General features: G+C 38.6%; 1 protein-coding gene across 5 annotated transcripts in view; it reads right to left on the bottom strand.

The window, feature by feature from the left end:
- znf385c (zinc finger protein 385C) overlaps nucleotides 1–21,909 on the bottom strand; it is a 74,093-nt gene that overhangs the window by 50,029 nt on the left and 2,155 nt on the right. For 4 of the 5 annotated variants that reach the window (XM_056753354.1, XM_056753351.1, XM_056753352.1 and 1 more), the window contains exon 2: nucleotides 2,816–3,079. In XM_056753354.1, coding sequence (XP_056609332.1) covers nucleotides 2,816–3,079 — 264 coding nt within the window. Of the gene's footprint in view, nucleotides 1–2,815; nucleotides 3,080–21,909 lie in introns of those variants that run through there. The other variant, XM_056753355.1, reaches the window with a different exon arrangement.

The raw sequence follows: 21,909 nt of genomic DNA, 5'->3' as shown, positions 1-21,909 counted from the left end.
GGTCTATTGGCTAAATTGGACTGTTAATGACTGCGGACACAGGCAGATGCTCGGAGGGCCACACAAACATGTATACTCACAGTACATTTTTTAAAGGAAATGTTTCTATGCGCACAGTCCCGAAACAGACCTACTGAAATTATCCAGATGGAAACAAAATGAAATTGACATGATATTCCTGCATGAGTACATTCATCTTACCATCTCATGGGTTGGGAGTGTATGTGTGTGTGTGTGTGTGTGTGAGCAGCCATGCTGATTTTTAGAGTTTGAGGACAGGGGCCTAGAGGAGTCAACAGAAGGTGAGCAGTGATAAGACTGTCTGTGTGTGTGTGTGTGAGTGTGTGTGTATGTTTGTGTTGTATGTGTGTGTTGTGTGGTGTGTGCGTGTGGGTGTGTGTTGCGGTAAATTAAGTTCCAGGCTTTTGCCCTTCAATCCTGACATGAAATACACACCTAACACAAATGTACACAAACATTAATCATTTTTAATTTTAAAATATATTTTAAGACTATAGGTGTTTTACAATGTAAAATCTTAATTCTACAATGTAAAGCATAATATTGGACTAACAACATCCAAAAGATATCAAACAAATGACATTGACAGTTTCCAAATGGCTTTTCTAAAAATACCTAGAGCCCCACCACCTGTATTTTATTGGTGTGTCAAACAGGAAGTCTTGCCCCAAGGTCATGCCATTGGTTGAGCCAGAGGACCTCTCAAGCAAACAAAGCAATGTTTAAAGCGCTTCAGAGCCACAGTGCTTGAGGTCTGTAATGAAGCCATTTGTTTTATCATACAAGTCTGAGCTATAGCTGTATCTATTTATATGGTTGTGTGCTCTGTAAATAATGTGTAATAAAAATGGAAATTCATAGCATGCTTGATTTTAGGAATAACTGCAAATACATTTGTATATATTTAATTTTATAATAATAAAAATGAACATCATTCTGTAAAATATACCTTTATCAAAGTGAATAAATTCTCTCATGTAAAACATGGGAGCTTCGGTAATGTATTGTACATGGCGCTCTGTGATTGAATACCAGTGCTCTGTTTTATAGTATTGTGGACAGAGAGAAAACAACGAATAAATATCAGGCGAAACTGAAAAGACAAAGCCTACATATGAGGATGCAAATGTGTGTGTTTTCTGTTACTAATGCTTCAGACATTGTCGTCCGCTCATGGGAAAGGTTGTCCGGTCTAATTTGACTTCTATTATACTGTCAAACACCAGCGGAATGGCTAATCAATGAGCTTTTATATCTTTGTGTTTGAATGCAAACACAGATAGCCCCCCACTCACAAACGACTTACACAAAAGGCATCTGCATAGAGCTCTGCCATTTAGACGCCTGCTTTAAGCCTGACACTTACACACACACAGAGCACAAAATCGAGCTGGCTTTGAGACTGTAAGTGGCTGTACCCCCGTTGCTGAAGGGGGCGTCACCATGTCGAGCATTTCCATGGTGAACATGTTCGGTTGCTATGTAATTATGGTCTATTTGTATGAGAGCCTGCACCTGAAGTGGATCTGACTGCTGCTCATATGATTGGACGTGCATGCGTGTGTCTTTATGTCTAAGAAACAACGGCATGGAAGTTAGCTTTAATTTTGCATTTGCATTAGAAGAGAAAATTGTGGCATGGATTTGTGCCTATAGTTTGTGTGTGTGTAGCTAAGCATGTGAAAATAAATATTCTATAGTAATATTTAAATATTGTTCACATTAATAATAATTTATTTGTTCAGGCACCCCTAATCACATGATTCAACCTGACTCTGTCCATGTCTGAATTTGTTTTGCGAGATAACATAACACGAAACCATCCAACAGACCCCCGCAGCTAGCTGACGTCTTGAAATTCTCCTGTAATTATCCCAAGCCCGTTGTCTAGATGCACAGCCCTGTCTTTACCTCCATAACTACAACAATCAGCATCAGACGGGCCTCTCAAATGCTCCTTCCTGACCTATCAGTTGGGCTTAAAAGCTGCATCTCCATGGTAACATAAAAGCGAGTAGAGTCAAAAAACATATTAACTGCAGATGGACACAATGAGGTCTAAGGGTATGAATTACACGACAATGTCTATCAGAACCCTGCTGACAACATGAAGGTGGTCGACTGTGCCTTTGAAGGTCCTTTTAATACGAAATTTGTGTGTTTTATACACGCATGTACATTCGGCAACACTGTTGCCATGCCAAGGTTTTCTGTGTTTTTTGATGCGTCACAAGATACAGACTGGAAATTTTGGGATGATAATTTCTACAAATGTAACACTTATAATAGAAACTAGTAGTGTTGTACATTTCTAAACAAGGTGGATGATGTGATTTAGCCAAGTAGGACATGAACATGCATGAAAATCCTTTATTTGCTTTGAGGCAACATTCATATTAAAAGATCAATCAAAAACAATCCTTTAACCTTAAATAAAAAGGAAATGAATGGGCAAAAAATCCAGAAATTTGAGAGGCTCATATGAATGTTGTCCTACTTCTGTAAATCACATAAGTAAAATGCACGAGAACATAAGGACATATGGATCCCAGAAGAACATGCTCTTGGATTTACATCCTATTGCTTGTCTATGCACAACACTGCATCAACCAATCAGTATCTTTAAATTGCTGCAAACCACGCCCATAAAATCAAATGGCACTGATTATTAATTGATATGGTCAGGTTGGCCCAGATCAGGTTGATGCTGTTGGCCATGAAAAGATGCTGATTCAAGAACATAGCCTTTGGGCTAAATTTTAAAGCAACACCAGAGAGCGACACATAATCATACCTGTGTTACTGTTGTTTATGTGTTTGAGCCGCTTCTGGTGTGTTTTGCCATTGTAGTGTATCTGTGCTTGTGCTGCGGAGTTCAGCTGAATGTTGCACACTTCGCAGAGTGTGTACGACCTGTGTTTGCGTTCCCGCTTTGGACGATGGTTGGCAGGTGGGGCATCCTGTCTAGTAAGCTCAACCCCATCAGAGGACACGCCCCTATGTCCGATCTGTTCAGTCAGTGTTTCTTCTTCAGTGGGGCTAAATGGCCGTTTCATTCCTAGAGAGACAGAAAAGAGAAAAATACTGATAAATCTAAATAAAAGATGTATGCACTGAAAGCCATGAAGACTGTAAGGATGAAAGTGTCTGTCGTGTGTTTTATTTAAAATATTTCAGGCAAGCAGACATAAAAGATTAAACATATCTTAAACTACACACTTTCAACATTAAAAAAAAAGATATTTTCTGATAAAATCTATAACCATTTGTCTGATAATTATTGTATAACTCTTAAGCATGCATGATATTACAGTATGTATCATGGCAGTAAGGCATTTGTTCTTTACATTTTTTTAAGAAGAATAGAAACTGAAAATAAAACAAATAAAAGATACAAAATCTAAAAGATTTCTGGCCTTATAAATATTAATAAAGTTCAAAACAAAACAAATTTGTGTCTCACATAGTCACTTTACATTCTCAAGCATCTCTTCGGACTTCCACTAGGAGGCGATATTTAACAACAATGTTCTCATACAACAGAACTTCTGCATGTGAATGCAGGTCAAAAAATCTTGTTTTCTCTGTGAAAACAATATTTTCTTTACATCAATGTATTTTATAAATAGGTTTGATCACAACAAGCTTGGCATAGCTAAGAATACTCGATCAGGACTTGTCCATCAAACACAAACATACACTATATAGCTTTTATAAACACATAATATGAATGAACAGAGTCACACAGGCTCTATTCACCCTGCAACACCTTCTTTAAACACCCCTCCCTAACCAGAACACAAATACACATCTGTCTCTACTGCATGAACTCACCTCATTTAACTCATCACACCCACAATGATTGGTTAAAAGAAAAATATAAACAATTAAGCAAAAATGTTAAACATCACTCCCTAGTCAGCGAGCTTAAAGAATACTCACAGCACCGACTGTGCAAACTGCTTTTTTTCTAAATGTGATTTAAAAATAGCTTGTTACAGTAATAGTAAGTTTCATAACTGTTAGTAGAGCTCTTTACTGTCCTATTGACATCATGGAACAAGGAACTCCTGATGGTCTAAGAACAGCGGCTGAAAAGAGCTCTGAAGTAACGCTGTCCTCTCGACACACAGCTGAAGGTGTGGCTGGGGAGACACGCTGCTTGTGTCCAGTTACACACATACATGCTTCTGTCTTCCATCCGAGCCTCCCCAGGAGACCATATCAATCAGTGCACAGATATCCTGCTGAAAGACTATGATGTACAGACACGCGTGTGTATTTCCATCACATACACACTGACAAAGGCACAAACAGCGGGACAGATGAGAGGGGACCCAACTGAGAGTGTGGTGAAAAAAAACAAATGAGAAGTGAGAGAAACTGATATAGGTGGAGGCAGTCTGGAAGTTGTTTAGAGCACCAAAAATATTCTGTCCAGCTAAAACTTAAAGTGATCTCATCACCAGAGCCGAGTGACCTCTTGGGCCCGATGGCGCAGCTATTTGGATCGCAATTTGCAGTTCACATCGGCACATTCACATTGCAAATGATTTACATTTTAGAATATAAAACCTTTCCATGATGCCGCAACAGAGGAGATAAATAGGACAGTAATGAATAAAAATGAAAAAGGAAGGTGAAAGAGGAAAATTATGAAGAGTTTTTAGAGGATAAGTAGTTCCTATAGAGAAAAATGTTTGATTGGGAAATATAACTATGGTAGGTCGGTTTTGCTGCGTTGTTCAGGAAAAGCCCATGGTTCTTTCACTTTCTATTTCTCCATATGTCAAACAAAACAAGTAACGGTACATATCAAAACAATAATAGCAGTGGAGTATTATCCTCCCAAAATGGTGGTTCCACTGCAACATGCAACATATGGCGTGATGTCAGCTTCACAGTCTCTATAGAGGCATACAACGCATACAAATGTTACTGCGCATGCACACTTTTGTGGCCCAAACTTAACATAAGCTTAAGCCTAATAACATAAGCTTAATTTTGGGTCACCAGTAGAAGAACCGTTACTTTGTTACACGATCCATTGAATAAATTGTTTAATAAAATTAACATTCAATGAAATTCAACAAATTCTTGAGCCTATTTAATACAATTATTATATAATAGAACGTATATTATAAATGATAAAGTATAAAATAATATTATAAATTGATTAAAATATAAAAGTTATATTACTAGCCACTAGTCAGACCGATAAACAAATACAAACCAGAAGTTAACTTCGGGCCAGGTGCATGCGTCCAATGAAACTGTCTATAGTAATATATATTTACTATATAAAGTATATATGCTCTACTGATGTAGGCTAACATTACACTGTGGTTTCCATAAAAACAACCTCAAACAATAATTTGGAACACAAATGGGTGACGCCTCATCATATTTCCTGGTTGTTTCCCTGCCTTTTCCACATCATTTCCTGTTCTCTTTCTTCACTCTATACAATCACAAAAGACATCAAAACACATAAATCAGTAAGGCTCTCATCTTCCTTATTCCTTGTATTTTCACGTCTTATTCCTTCGGTTGATTATTAGATTCCATTGTCACATCAAACTCTGAAGGGTGTGTCTGACTTCAACCGTGAAGACCACTTTCATTTCAGCCAAATCAAACGAAAGTGCTTTGAATTGGTGAAAAACAAAACCAGATTGAGCCTTTAGAGTACAGTCGTAATGTTTTACTATCAGACAAAATGAAAACATGTCAGCTAAATTGCAATCTCTGTCAACTGTTCTGGACTCACTCAGGAAAATGAAAGGTCTTATGTCTATGTTCTGACATTACTAGCTACTGGCTTTGAATGTTCACTGGAATCTGTAATTGGCAGGCAAGAGTACTGGAATAATGAGTTTTCTGTAGGTTTTCTACTAAAGTGTTTCGAGACACAACCCTCAGGACCGGAATGACCACCAGACGCTCTCTTGCTAATAATTTTGCTAAGGGGGCCGCGAACACCACGAAAGAGGCTGTGTGTGTGTTTGCTCAGGCCATGCTGTGTGTAAAAACGTGTCTATGTTCAACATCTGCTCATAACTCTGATTCAGTTAATCACGTATATTTTAAAGAGAATACTCTACGTGTAACCTAATACAAGTATGTATTGCTTTCTATTATAAACTATAGTTGTAGGTCTAAAATCTGATTTGATAACCAGGTTCAACATGTTTACAAATTTGGATGAAAAAGAGATGTGTGGAGGTTTTTATCAACTTGTGGATTCCCTAGGAATCAAACCCCTTACCCTGGAGTCACCATATCGGTTTAGCTAATAGGAACGCAACAGGAGAGCAAGTTGTTTCATTTTGATGAAAGAACACGATTTAGCGTGAGAAACTTGGTTCCAGTTATTCTAACAGATACTGTGTAGATCACAGAGGATCATAACAGCACAATCTGTCCAGGTCTCCTTTCCCTGAGTTTTACAGCACCTCAGAACATCATTATAAATTCAGAATTATGCAGGTGAAGTCAAATCACAGCGGATAGCAAACTCACACTGAAGGAGACGGCCGGCTGATGGTATGCATTAGCATAACTAAACATCAACTTGCTGTCTCTCTCTTTCTTATACTTCCTCACTGACAGCGACATTGCTTTCTAAAACAGTGCCATATTTTCCAGAGGGGAAAAAGATGTGGCTGTGCTTCATGTGTCTCAGTGATAAGTGAGACTCCATGAGGGTGAGGACATCAGGAGACTGCTTAAACAAATGTGAGCATTATGTATAGTGCTGGGGAACTGTTGTGCAACACATTTATTGTTAAAATATGAAATTAAATCCCTTATTATGACAAAGTCAATAAACATTCAGATACCACTCTACAAACGAACATTAATCTGGTCTTAGTGAAACCTAAGTTCTCCTCAAGTTGACACAAACATTGATCTCCTTTAAAACCTCACAGAGAGGTGATATGTACTGTCAACGCCTGTAAAATGGTACAAGGCATCATACTTGTGGAAAACAATTCACCAACTGACTTGGACCATCTGCTTAAGTGTAAAACTGTTGATAATCGCCCAATAAACACATATGCACGTACACACCCACAGAAACACACGCACACTTAGCAGGTCAATCAGGTCATCGATACATGTCCTTGTTCAAACCAGTTGAAGTCTGAATATATACGAGAAAAACATTTAGAAAGCGTTACACACACATACACACAAAAAAATACTCCCTCGTACATGCATACGCGATGATACATAACATACGCATTTACGCACACACTTTGAAAGCAGGTTATTAACAGAAAAAGCACATGAAAACCATCATTATACAGCCATTAACCAATTATTCTAGCTCGGGAACAGTGAAGAGCAAAGAGAGCACAACGATTATGACGTCTAGAGTCGTGATGGACACTGAATACAGAGCAACACACACAGCCCCCGTCATTACTGAATCCTAATAAAACAAACAGCAAAGAGAACAAATTGCGATTAAACACGATCTGTCTTTGTGTGGCACAGAACATCTAGAAATTGAATGTGGACAAAAGAACAGCACAATGGGAAAACACTGAAAAACTACCAGGTAACACATGCTCATATTGATTTTTGGTGATTTTTGGTATAAATTGTTATTTTGAACATATGGTAAGATCTTCACAGATCAGGCTGAGTGAATGGAGCCTGACAGAATCGGTCTTACACAAAATCTATGTTTGTCAAATACATTTTATTCTCTGATGTTCTCTGTTCTTCAAATGCACCACAACAGGGCAGGTATTTGAAACACAATTTGACTTTCTAGAAAAGGGGCTGCATTTCCTACAGTTCCTTCACCAATATACAAGTGATTGAGACACACAATTCAATACAACGTGACATTCGCAAAACGTTGCATCTCTGAAGATGAGGGTCCAGGGCCAGGCCAGATTGATGCTCAAATCCCAAGTGACATTACAGTTTAGAGGAAGAGGAATCATAAATGTGATAGGGTTCAAATAGGGCCCGACCACCTTATTTTAACATGAACTTCTATAAGGGACATTTAAGTAGGTGCTTTAGCTTAACAAGTAGACCCCAAGAGATCTATCAACTCATCCCTCTAAAGTCCACCTTAAATGTCTTATCCAGACATTTGTCATTACTGGATAAATCATTCCAAGTTTTTCATGCCTGGGGAAAGGTGTGTAATGGTCTCAACTCCGTTAAGTGGAGGGATTGAAATGGATTTTGTGGCTCACCAGCTTTCCACAATGATTCCACCGCAACTGCATCAGTTTAAAAATATAACCATCAAACAAAGCAATACACTTACTCAGTAGTACAATTCTCTGTAGATGGTTTAAATGTTACCTTTAATACAGTATATGAACTCAAGCGATGCTTTATTAAGAAACACCCCGTGCGACATTTGGAGGTCATACAGGCTATTTGCAGCCAAACACACATACATACACAGACACAAACAAACATAACAAAGCGCTTCCAAGAAAAGCATATACGTTGGTTTGATGATTGCTAACTCTAAGGGCAATCTAAAGAGGCCCTTTCAATAACCTCTTACTACTGTTACTCCATCCATCTGTAGAATAATGCATGTGTGTGTGTGGAGGGCAAGAGGGTTAGATGAGAAATCGGGGGCTTAATGTGCAACTCAAAACGTTTTCCATCACATTTGTACTTACTTTAGCTCTAATCCGTCCCGATTACCCTCTCAATCCTAACAAAAATACACCTGCCAAGCTACAGCATACACACACACACAGACCGATAAAATGATACGTTAGGTGAACTACATAATTTTATACACATTTTAATTTCTCTAGTACTTTGTCAACTTTGGATGTATAAAAGGCAGCCATAAAGACACATGGTTCAATTGTGTTGATCGTCCTGTTCGTAGTCCTTTGTGATGACACATTTTGAATCAACTTTATTTAAAGCCTTTATAGTTGCAGCGAGGATTTATGCTCAAAGACCAAACGAACATTCCAGGAATGACAGACCACATTTCCAGGCACAGTTAGCCACACTGCCATTTGATCATCAGTCACATACACACTGACCCACTCCCGCCGACAGGTCAAAGACAACAACGCCAGTCATCTCTTAAATAGATGTCCATTTATTTTATGTGCATGTAGTAAGATGCATTTAATAAACACCACGTGCCAACATACAAATCTTTAGATTACTTTCTCTGCCAGAGACTACAGTACAGTAGAATATTCTTATTAATTACTGCCTCAACTCGCACACATTCTAAACACCTCCATCACCACTAGTACTGTCCCCACCTCATTTAAACAAGCCCTGGTAACACCTTTACTCTAGAAACCAACACTCGACCCATCAGTGATTAGCAACTACAGACCAATCTCACTCCTTTTCTTTCCAAGGCCCTCGAAAGAGTAGTATTTAACCAACTCTCTGCCTATCTCTCCCAGCACAACCTTCTGGACAGTCAGCAATCTGGCTTCAAGAAAGGACATTATGTAGTTGAAAACCAATGGCAGGCCAGGGCTAAATTCTTGTAATCTATCTTTATTCTGCTTGATCTCTCTGCTGCATTTGACAGTGTAAACCACCAGATCCTGCTATCCACTCTCTCCAAACTGGGTATCTCTGGAACCGCACTCAACTGGTTTGATCTCATAGGCAGATCCTTAAGGTATCCTGGAGAGGAGAGACATCCAGATCTCACAAGCTGACAACTGGAGTTCCTCAGGGAACCCTTCTTGCTCCTCTCCTCTCTTCTATATATACCACCTCCCTGGGTCTAATAATTAAGGCCCACGCGTTCTCATACCGTTTTTATGCAATGACACGCAGCTTTATTTCTCTTTTCAGCCAGATGACCCCACCATCCCTGCCCGTGTCTCTGCCTGCCTTCTGGATATCTCTTTTTGGATGAAAGAGCATCACCTACAACTCAACCTCCCCGAGACAGATCTCCTGGTTATTCCGGCCCAGCCATTATTTGAACATCACCTTACCATTCAGCTCAGATCTTCATCCATAACACCCACCAAATCTGTGAGGATCCTGGGGGTGATGTTCGACGACCAGCTGAAATTCACTTCCCACATCGCAGCAACCTCTCGAACTTGGAAGTATGGGCTCTACAACATCAGGAAAATCAGGCCGTTCCTACAGGAGCATGCCTCTCAGCTACTAGTCCAGGCCCTGGTCATATCAAGACTGGACCATTGCAACTCTCTACTTGCCAGCATTCCAACCAATGCAATCAATCCTTTGTAAATGATGCAGAATGCAGCTGCATGTCTTGATTTCAATCAGCCTAAAAGAACCCATGCAACACCCCTCCTGATTTCACTTCACTGGCTGCCAGTTGCCGCCTGCATCAAGTTTAAATCTCTGACACCGGCCTTGAGAACAATAGCGGCAAATTTGCCGATTTACCTTAACTCAGTGCTCCAGGTCTATATCCCCTCCTGCATCTTCAGTCTGGAAATGTGTGACGCTTGGTTGTTCCATCAAGCGAGGTACCAAATCATTTCAAAAACCTTTACTCATTCGGTTCCCCTGTGGTGGACCAGCCTCCACCCAAACTGCAGCATCCTTCACAACTTAAAAAAGCTCAAAACAAACCTGTTCCGCATTTTTTTGACTAACCAATAACTCTGTCTGTCTGTCTAAAAAAAATATTTGTTGTTCAGTCTACCCTTGCTTACTCCAGCTTTAATCCTCCTAGTAGCACGACCTTGTAAACTAACGGTACTGTTTAGCGTGTTGACAAAATGTTTATATGCTCTCCTACTTGTAAATCGCTTTGGATTAAAGTATCTGCCAAATTAAAAAATGTAAATGTGTAATTCATTAACAAATTCCCAACTACCCCAAAATACATCTGTTTTTAGCTAAATTAAAAGTACTAAAGTGTGTTTTGTTAGCAAAACAAGACTGAATGAATCTGCTGAGCAAGTCTCACTCTTTCCACTTACACACAGAAGCAGCATTCTGATATACAGAGGTTTAATTGTGAGCTGTCCGCCAGGTGTTTGGTTAGTAAAATTGAGCTGGCTGTATAAACATGCGTGACTGAAAACACTCCCTGTGTGTGTGTACCCATTTAACTATATTTTGGAGACACATTTATACTATATTTACCCCAAAGTCAATTTTGGAGATAAGTGTTCTCACAAATATAGTAATATAGCCACATGAAAAACATTCTTGTCCTGTCATACTGGAGTGTTCCTCACAATTTAAAAGGCTCATACAATGTTAATATACAAAATCATAGTTTGCTTACAACTGGTTTACACTACAGTACAGTAAATATAATTATCGTAATAACTATTGGGATGATAAGAGGTCCTCACTTATATAAATCAAGTCTCTCCCTGTGACCATTACGAAGGGGTTATGGGGAGTATAGACCACTTTGCAAGATTTACACAAAGGTCCAGATCCACTTCCAATTTTTTTTTAAATCGTACATATATATCTTACACATATATAATGGAATTATAATTAAATATATTTGTATAAGGGATTTATTTTGGAACAGTGTTGGCTCCAGCATTGTCATTTTCCGAAGTGGTCTATAGTTTGTGCTATGCTAAGCTTGTCTCTCCACCAGTTTCTGTGCCCAGTTTGTTCTCCTTCTTGTTATGTAGCACTTTGTAAGCTTGTTTGCTCTTCAAAATAATGTTGTACAGATTGTAAGCAAGAGTCACCTTAGATCTGTGTGCGTGTGTGTTTATGTTTTCAAGCGTTGATACGTACGGGATAACGTCTGGATAAAACCATGGGGTGTTAATTAGACCCAGAGGGCAATAGTAACTGTTGTCACACTCTAAAAACCCACCACACATGCACGCACACACAAAGCAGTAAAACATCCAATCTAAAAGAAAGTGAATCAATTGAAGTGAAGTAGGAAACTGCAGGAAAAAGGACTGAATTGGAGCCTTGGCAACCCAAAACAGTTTAAGAGCAAACAGGTGCCAGGATGAGGCATGTGCTCGACGAGAGGACACAAGTCACCCCGACGCACAAAACAACACAGACTTGTCACGACTGCCCACCTGCTTGCATTTTCCACAACACTGAGCTCCTCAGAATATTTTAATGAACCTATATTTATGACATGCTCTCTCTCACACACAGACACTTAGCGAGGGTGAATCCTTACAGCTTTGAATAATTTTGGGCCATTTCACATGCAGGGACCCTCTTAGCATGTGTTTACATGCTCTTTCACACGTTACATATTCATTAGCGCACTTTACACACATTCGCACCACCCGAGCACTCAGACATAGAGAAGCGAGGGTGATGATGTGCTACCGCGGAGGAAACAAAACTGCACTCTATGTGACAGATGTTTAATGTATTTGAAGAAGAACATGAATATACAGAATCAGAGATGATGTTGGTAGGAATTTAAGGTCACTCGATCACACTGGATGTGATACATGTGTTTTAAATTACACATATTTGATGACCAAACAACAGGTCTGTTCACACATGACCTCTTATTACAGAAAAGCCTACATGTGTTAATGTGAAGAAACTGGATGACTAAGTGAACAGTCATGTATCCGGGTCAGTTTCACAGAGGATGTGCTATGGTTAAAGGAATTACACACTAACATTGCAGCTACTTTCACTATGTGTGTGTAAGGGTCACAGATACATCTGGCATAGTTTCGATCCTGAATGTCAGTAATGAGAAATGGTACAGAAGCAGTGTGTGTGTGTGTGTGTGTGTGTGTGCATGTGATATTACCCTTCAGGTAGAGCAGTGGGGGGTAAACAGCCAAAGCGACTCACTTGGCCAGGTTAAAGAGAACATTAGAGAGAGAGAAAGTGAGAGAGACGGAGAGCGCTGGAGGGCCGGAGAAATCTCTAGAGGTTACAGAACCTTTCTACACTATTCTCTGCCAGTAGACAGCAGTGACAATCTGGGAATGACTGTTTCCATGTGTCTGTGTATTCAAACAACACTCAGTCGGCGTGTGCTTACATCATCCGTATTAAGAGCAAGCTGAAGAGCTCAATCTTCTGATCAGCTGTATCTGAAGTGAATCACACGTCATATTTCACTGAAGGAGATTATGTGTGCCAAGGTCAAAGACAAGCAGAAAGAATAATTAAAAGAGCATTTAATAGGACATTCTGATGCTATTTAGGGACAACGAAAAAAGAAAGAGTGAGAGAAAGAGAGGGAAGCGGTAAAAAAGTGTGTGTAGGTGGGTGAGCTTACAAAACCTAAAATCTAGGCGCTAGAGCTAAATCTCTCACAAATGCTAACGTATGACAGTCAAATCAAACACATACAAATCGTCTACTAAGAAATGACTTGTAGTATCTATGTTGCATCTTATTACAACTTTACCTTTAGCGTGCAGTTTTACTAAGAAATTAAGCTCACAATGAACATAATGAGCCTGCGCTTTTTCAACAAATCATAACCTATATGTCTTAATAGGTTCTATGTGACATGAGTTATTCACATATTCGTATTATTTACATAAGGGATGCACAATAAATTATGATTATGTATTGCGGGAAGTCGTGAAAGGGCAAAACGGGGACACAAGCCGTGTATTTGTGGTTAAATAGTACAAAAAATATACTTTTTCTTACTGACTGATCGTTTCGCTAGAAGACACAATAATCCAGGGGGTGGTGTCGCGTTTAGACATTTAAAGCTGGGAAGAAACTGAAATTTGGACCTTAAATTAGGTTGACCCAATTAACTCTATTGTAAGGAGGTAGATCCGGAAATGTTTTCCTCAACAACCTTGGATTAGTTTCTACAGAAGAAATAAAGACATGGACGTCTTGGATCACATGAAGGTGAGTGAATAATGTAAAGTGAACTTCTCCTTTAATTTGTCCATTACCGCCACAGTGGCAAAAAACTGCGACCGTCACAGCCCTATTGGTGTACGATTTTCAGGGAAAAAAGAGAACTATTGGTTACCTTGTTTTCAGCAGTGAATATTTTCAAATAAAAGAAGTTGACCACTTCTTTTCTTTTGATTCAGTCTCAGACGATTTCATATCAATATTTAAATACTATGTTTATTTTATCGAATATTAAAAAAATCGTCGGCTAGTTTTTTCGGTTGTGAACATTTTGGGACTTCTTTTAAAGAATAAAGGTTTTGTTTACAAAGTCAAATAGAATGCAAAAATTTGGAAGCTCAATTTTTGAAACCTGCTGCATATAGAGCCTTATAATTCCAGGCTAGCAAAATATAAAGTGTAAATATAAAAACTATGACAGAATTCATAAAATAAAAGTTGAATCATTTGTTTAGATATTATAAATGCAAAGTTTTCAGTTTGGGAATGCAGGGGTTCCCAAATTTCCAATTCGACAAGTATAATCTCTCAAGATCCACCAGAAATACAGTGAAAACACACATAATCGCTCTTTACAGTAAGAATGCCTCCACTGTCAAAGCATGAACTATAAACGTGTAAACCAAGTCACTGGAAAAAAAAGCATTTCTTAATGATAACAAACACATGTAGCAAATTATTCTATTTAAACAGTAGGGGGCCCCCGAAATCGACTCAAGCCCAGGGGCCCCCACCTCCCTAAGTCCGGCCCAGCCCACCACCCATACCACCTCCGCACCAAAATCAGCTTGCCATCTACAAACACACACAGCGTGGTCTGTTCTGAGCGTTGGCTGTAAGTGTGTGCTATAGGCATCAGGAATATTATTCATCAGGTTAAGGGAAAAGTTCACTCGTTGACCACAGACACACATACACCACAAAGGCAGTAACGTCCACACAAGCATCTATTCATTCTCTCATGGGCTCATGTGTACATTCATAGCAGCTCTCCTGCTCAAGAGTATGAATCACTCAGTGTTTTGCCATGTGTCCAGGGCTCAATCTTTAGACACCCACTGCAGATTCTTCTGGGCTGTGTACAGACATCGCTATACCACCCAAAAAAGGCTGATGGAAAACACAATTCACCTTCCTATGAAAACCATCTTTGACTCAATACTGACAAATAGACCAGGAGATATTTAGAGAAAAGTAAAAATAGACAACAGGAAGAAGAGACAAGGCGATATAAAGTCAAGAGTCTGCCTCCTCAGTGTGAGTCAGCCTGGTCCTGACGTCACAATCTCCTCCAGATCCATTCAGAGCTCCAGAACACCGGAGGGGCTCTCGCTCTATGCGTACCCGCCTCACAGGCACGCTGCCTGAGATGAGAAAAGTGGGCTGAGGGGGTCACATGAGGAGACCCGTAGCAGAAACTTGGCGTAGGTGAGGGGATTGTGGATGTTTGTGTTTGTTTTTGTCCTTGAAAGACTCTTCTGCAACACACACTCAAAGAGAAGGAATGGAACTTTAATGTTTTCTATGACACTATGGTCTATTTCTCCATCCATTCATTAACTGTCCATTCATTCATTTACAAGCAGGTATACATCCATGTGCGTTCAAATACAGATATAGATGTAAAGAGTTTGAATGCACATGTATGGCAGAATAGTGGGAATTACATTCAGAAACAGCGTGTGGAGAGATTAGTGTTAGTGCAAAACACTCACCCCATAATCTCAGTTTTAATCAGAGAAACCAGGAGGAGAGATGCTGTGTGTGAGCCATTAGAGAAAGAGAGAGAGATACACACAACAGGGATGGTCTGAAGGGTTCATACAGGAGACCCGAAGATGGAAGCGAGCAACAAAACTAGGGCAAATTGGAAGGTTCAAGATGCTCTTTGATCATGACACAACTAAATAACCTTTATAACAATCAGTCTCTGCTTTCTATAACTCTCTCACAGGCACAGATCTTCAACTTGCTAACACAGTTGATTCTGAAGTCCTTGTGACAGCCTCTTGAAAACCATGAAAAAAGCATCTTGGATCAAGAATCCAAAATGACTGTTGTTGTAGTGGTGTGTGCAAGTGTGATAAAAATAATCCAACACCTATCATTTCTCTCAGTCCCTGCACAGGGATGCTGGGTTGTCGTGCCAGTCTCAATGACCGTGATGCATTCCCTCTCTCACACGACACATATATACACACAAGCACGATAATGGGTGTCTCAAGAAGCTCTTTTTATACTAAGACAGAGTTCAAATGAAGGCTGGCCTTTCAGCTCAGCGTCTGCTTCTTGTTTCTCAACAGCACAATAAAGCTCATTAAACCTAACCAGATAATGCACGGCTGCGGCTATAGGCTGCGAATACCAGATCTGAACATTTGTCATGGTGAGATTTGAAGAGTTTACCTAAATTGACAAATAAATGAGTGATTCTTCTGATTCAACAACCTTTACAAGAGTTAAATTAAAATGACTAGAATCAAGGATAGCAAAGATTAAATTTTGTATTTTCGGAAAAAAGATATTTCAGTTTTTGCAAGGCCATAAACTACACTAATAGTGCAAGTGGTTGGGACAATTAATGTTTTAGATCTGTGTAAATGATATGCATTAAAAGCACATAAGAGTGACTTTAAAATCTACAATATATTTATGACAATAGATAGCAGCAAGACAATAGATCAATAACAAATGGCTTTCCATAAATATCTTTATAAAAGTGGTGGAAAGCAGACTGCAGAAATAATCTTTTAATCAATTGATTGAACAGTAGTGTGTAGACCAGGTTAAATTAACTGCAAAAATTGTGCCGAACAAGAAAAGTGGAATGTTTGAGGAAAATGAATACAGTGCTGCCACACAAGCTCTAATACAAGACTGTTAAATAAAAAACTTTAGATAAGAATGAAATAGCAATTTGAATTCTGTCATAAAACTAAGTGTTTAGGTGACCATGTGAAATCCCTCAGCATCATGCTAGATTCAAGAAAATAACTAAAGAATCATCCGATCATTGCTGCTACAGGAAACCGGTTGCCTTTTAGTTTTAAAATACGGTAATGCCCCATGTTCCCCAAACATGATTATCAATATTGTAAATATTACATTTTAAAACACAACTCGGTTGCAGCTAATTGGGATTGCACTTCTTTTCTCCAGATAAACATATGTGGTGTCTTCTTGGCATTTACAGGCTCACACACAAACATACACATTACACAGCTCACATTGAAACACTTTTTGACTTCACAAGCAAGGAAAGCAAAAAAAGCTGGTTCTCACACACACAACTACTGTAGGTATAACTACTTTTTGCTAAATGGCAAACAGTGCCCTCATTTATGTTGAGGAACCCTGGGAAGCAATTCCCAATCTGTTCATGAATGTACACTCCACCTCTGTGTGTGTCTGTACAGTATTAGCCTACACAGAACCTCTGTGTAGTCCTTTGAAGGCCATTTATACACATAAATCAAGAGTATCAGACGGAGTACAGTACAGTAGTGAACAAAAGTGGTGTCCGGAGGACATATTTAAAATATGAGTTTTACACAAAATGGAGAAAATATATGCCTAATGTAATTTTTGCCAAATCCCCTTAAATTCTTCTCAATATTATGCTGGGAGTTTAAACTCTATACTACGCAACAAAGACACCATGTTAAATTTATGTTTAATAATATATTTGAACACATTTAAGGACAAAAAGGCTTTCCAAACTGGACATCATTTTTGGCCACTATTTTGCATGTGTTTGTCATTGCCAGATCTCTTGTTCAATGAAAATATACTTGCCACACCTTCTGACACTCAACATACAATCAAAGTGAAATGGAAAAAAAACTGTATGCTGGCAACAGCTCGGCAATATTTGATAATCCTGACATTTTTACTCAATCATTTTAATAAATAAAAAAGAAAATGTATACACTTATTTTATAAAAATGTGAACAAAGTCAAACTCTAAAACCATATTTTCAACTACGATAAAATCTAAGATGCTATTAAAATATGCATGAGTCAACACTGTTATACTTTTATTTTAAAACAAGGAAAGATCACAACACTAAACCAACAACACACTCTTTAGCAAACTTTATCGGCAAATGTAAAGGAAATAAAATATATTTTTTGACAATTTTACTTAAACTTATAGGGTAAAATGAATCATATCGTATAAAATGTAAATATTTAATACATCACACAGTGCATTTTTTAATTCATCATTTAACACACGGTTTGATTTGTGTCTGATATGTGTGCGCGTTGTACAATAGGAACGAGAAAGGTAGAGCTAGCCAGCGGCTGTCAGGTGAAGAGAAACGGGAGAGGTCACAGTGCTGAAACATTAACCCTCAAGACCCCCGGGGACCCGCTGGGGAGAGGTCAGACCCCGCTGACCGTGGCCCAGAGTCGAGCGCTCACTGCGGGGAACACCGACAGTGTGATGAGGGCCCCAGAGGCGCAATTCAGAAAAGGGCAGGTTGCATGCCCTTGGGGCCCTAGACAGCTGTCAGACACCATAACATACAAAGTACAGAAGCACATATACAAGGACACGCTTATACACAGGGGAAAAGTGAAGCAGAGAGGAACAGAGGTGGAGCTACAGAGAGAGCGAGAGAGAGATGACAGGGGTTGTCTCACTTGACCGCTCTGTCTGCTACAGTGAGGAAAGCCACCAAGACAGACTGGAATGTAGAGATACAGGTGTGAACATATTATAGAGACATATATGAGGTCATTCAAACATAATTACCAAAATTATAATATGAGGAAATATAAAATCGGCTTTTTTGTTTCTAAAACACATTATGGCTTAACTAAGTGGAGTCTATACAGATCAACAGAGCTCAAACTGACTATAAACTTCTTGCATTAAATTATGCGCAAACAGCTGAGCAGATTTATTGATGCTATTTGAAATGTGTTAAAACAAAAATAGTAAGAGTAACGACATTGTAAAATTCACATGTAAAAGCCATCCTAAATAACATACCAAGACGTTTTAACTAGTAAAAGCCAAATTGTAAAGGGATCATAGGCACTTTCAAAATCTGTCATTATTACATTTTTACATTGCCATTTCCATCCAACCTCTGACCTTTTGATATTGTTTAGGGTGTTTTGTGTGCTTTACTGTAACCTGTTAACGGTCGGAGCCCTTTTTGAGCCTACACATGAAATCGCATGTTGGAACTTAAATGGCGGTAACTCATGAATTCTTTGGAATACAGACTTAAGGTGAACATGATTCGATTAGAGATTACATGTACAATATTGACGTAAACGTAGTGTCCCGTATACGGAACGGGTGACAGTTAACAGGCTACGACACATGTATTATAGGCTAAGGTTCCCATACAGATTTTAATGCTTCACACTATCATTTATCTATGGCCAAGTTGATGAATACTAAATAGGCATTGATGGCCTGTTTTTGTAGCTTAGTTTCCATTAATGAGTTAGGTGGTTCTGAACATTAGATTACATTGACACAGTACACCTAATCCAAATAAATATCAGTTAACAATTTCTATAATTAGGAATCTTCTCTTTATGAATAGGCATTGAAACTGTACAGCACAACAAAAGCTCTCTCCTCTCCTTCACACCTCTCGTATCTCTCCGTCGCCAGCTTTCTCGCTGCCATGAAAATAGAATGATTGAAGAGGTATTGAATGATCAGGAGAGAGTGATGAGCTGAGAAGAGCAAATGACAATACAGAAAATCCTATATATAAAGCAAAGCATTCTGCTGTAACAGTTTACATTCCAATACAACTATTATCCTAACACAACAGGTGTCATCTCATGCCCTTCAAAATGAAACAGACACTCCCGACTACTAAACACGACTACTATCAAACCTTACAATTGGATTATTAAAATTTCCAATTTAGGTTCTATTTTACATACATTCAATCGATTTAACCCACAATACAAAATTCACCATTGAGCAGGCTGTTGAATCCCGTTTACACATGTATTCAGCACTGTCCATCTATAATCGGATCCCTGTAATCTTGATACCGGGTCAAACACAGACAAAGCTGAATAATAAGGGCACATTTGCCAAATACGACACCAGACATTGCAACAATACTTTAAAATCGTGAAGGCTTGCGTCTCTCACTTTCCCACCAACACAAACAGAGTTTGTAAGAAAAAAACACAATTAAAACCATTTTCTTACCTACTGAGAAAGTAAATGTTCCCACAGAGGTACTGGCAACCTTCCCAGACTAGATGTTAGACTCTTACACCTGTAACTGGTTTATTAGACTTTGTTAAGAATAAGATAACAAATATGTAAAAAAATGACATGAGTGTGTGAATATGAAAATGTTAAAACGATTACCGGTGTTAAATATATAAAATTGCACGATGTCTAAATAGGCCTTAATTTGAATGTAAATGTTTTCTTCAACAATTCATCAAAACAGCTTTTTTTGGGAAGAAGCCAATGAAACTGTGGTGATTCACTATTTCAGGAAGAAAAAGAACGATCAGTATAGACTGTGATAGTTTTGGATGCATTGCCACTTTCAGTATTGTTTGAATGAAGATAAAGAAGTATCCCATATAAAGAAACACATGCATGTCTTAACATAAACAAGCTTGTCAATGATATATCACCAAAACAGATGGGTTTCTTTACATTTTTGGTTGTAGTTAAACATTGATTGGAGGAGAATATCAGAAAATTTAGCGTTGGCAACAGAATTACCTAATGTACTGCCTTTCCGTTCTATAGTTTAAAATCTGGCATTCAACACACAGCATCCCTTATGTACTAGAGTGCCTACTTAATAAATGGAAATTAACAATTTCTTGCCAACAAATCAAATGCTAGAAATATACTAACATTTACGTATAAATCATTTAAGTGGAAGTTCTGATGAAATGCGTGTTATCCGAAGGGGCAAAAAATATGTGCAATTATGGTTTAGAACACAAGAACATGGGCAGGATGTAACTGCAACTAACGCTACATTGCTAGCAAAGGAGTAAGGAGTTCAAGCGAAATAGCTATTCAATAAACCCAGATTGTTTGAATAAAGATTTGAGAATCAACACAAGAAACCTCTGTAGTAAAAAAGCTCATAATTGGGGTTATTTGCTCCACTTTAATTCTGAGCAAAGATCATATTATTGGCCTTTATCCTGAAGCTTCGGTCTTGGGAGTACAGAGCAAATCACTCCCCCTCTTAGATCATATTGTAGTATTTATTATGAGTCACAGAGCTCTAGCGGAAGAGGTGTTTTATATTATTTAGAGTTATTGTGAGACAGTACTTTGAGTCTGTGCCAAAGGCCACACTTTAAACTAAACAGTTTTCTTGATGTGTAACAAGGCTTTTCAAATAGACTTTTATTTATATCTACAACATGCGTTACGCGAAACAACCCTAAGGCTAAGAACATAATGTATAATGAAAGCCGGAAGAAAAACAGACATTAAAGATGTCAGGTATTCAAAATATCTTAAAATTGACTCAGACTCAGTGAGGATGAATGTCTGTGCATCATCTCTCAGCTGTCCTCTAGAGACAGGCAGCGTGGGAACACAAGTCAAAACTCTACTCCTGTGGGCGAGCATAGATTTGCTCACCTGCACTGTTATGTAGTACAACATTTACCTCTCGCTCTGTAAAAGGTGGCAAATCCCTATTGGGGAATGGGTAAAGGAACAGTTCATAACAAAAACGGCACTTTAAAGACACTAATAATGATGATGATTTCTTAAAAGGTGTGGGGTTATGCATAATATCATGTGTATTGAAATGATGCAAATAAAAGAACATTTAAAGTGAGAAAGATAATGGCAAATGAAAGCATCAGTCTTGATCCTTAACAGCTGACAGCCCAAAGGTTTCCTGCATCTACCAGATGCCACTTCGTCCCGAAAAACAGAAAACAAACGCATAAACAATGCTTAGAACTGTCCTACTAAAATAACATTACTGGAAAAAAAATGGATATGATAGCAGTTTTTCGTTGTTGTATGGTTAAATGATTAATATGAACTAAAAAAATACCAAAAGAAAACCTAAAATGTGG

Source organism: Triplophysa dalaica, chromosome 7 (assembly GCF_015846415.1).
Source record: "Triplophysa dalaica isolate WHDGS20190420 chromosome 7, ASM1584641v1, whole genome shotgun sequence".
NCBI lineage: Eukaryota > Metazoa > Chordata > Actinopteri > Cypriniformes > Nemacheilidae > Triplophysa > Triplophysa dalaica.
The sequence above is the reverse complement of the archived record's forward strand: the minus strand, read 5'-3'. Positions and strand labels throughout refer to the sequence as shown.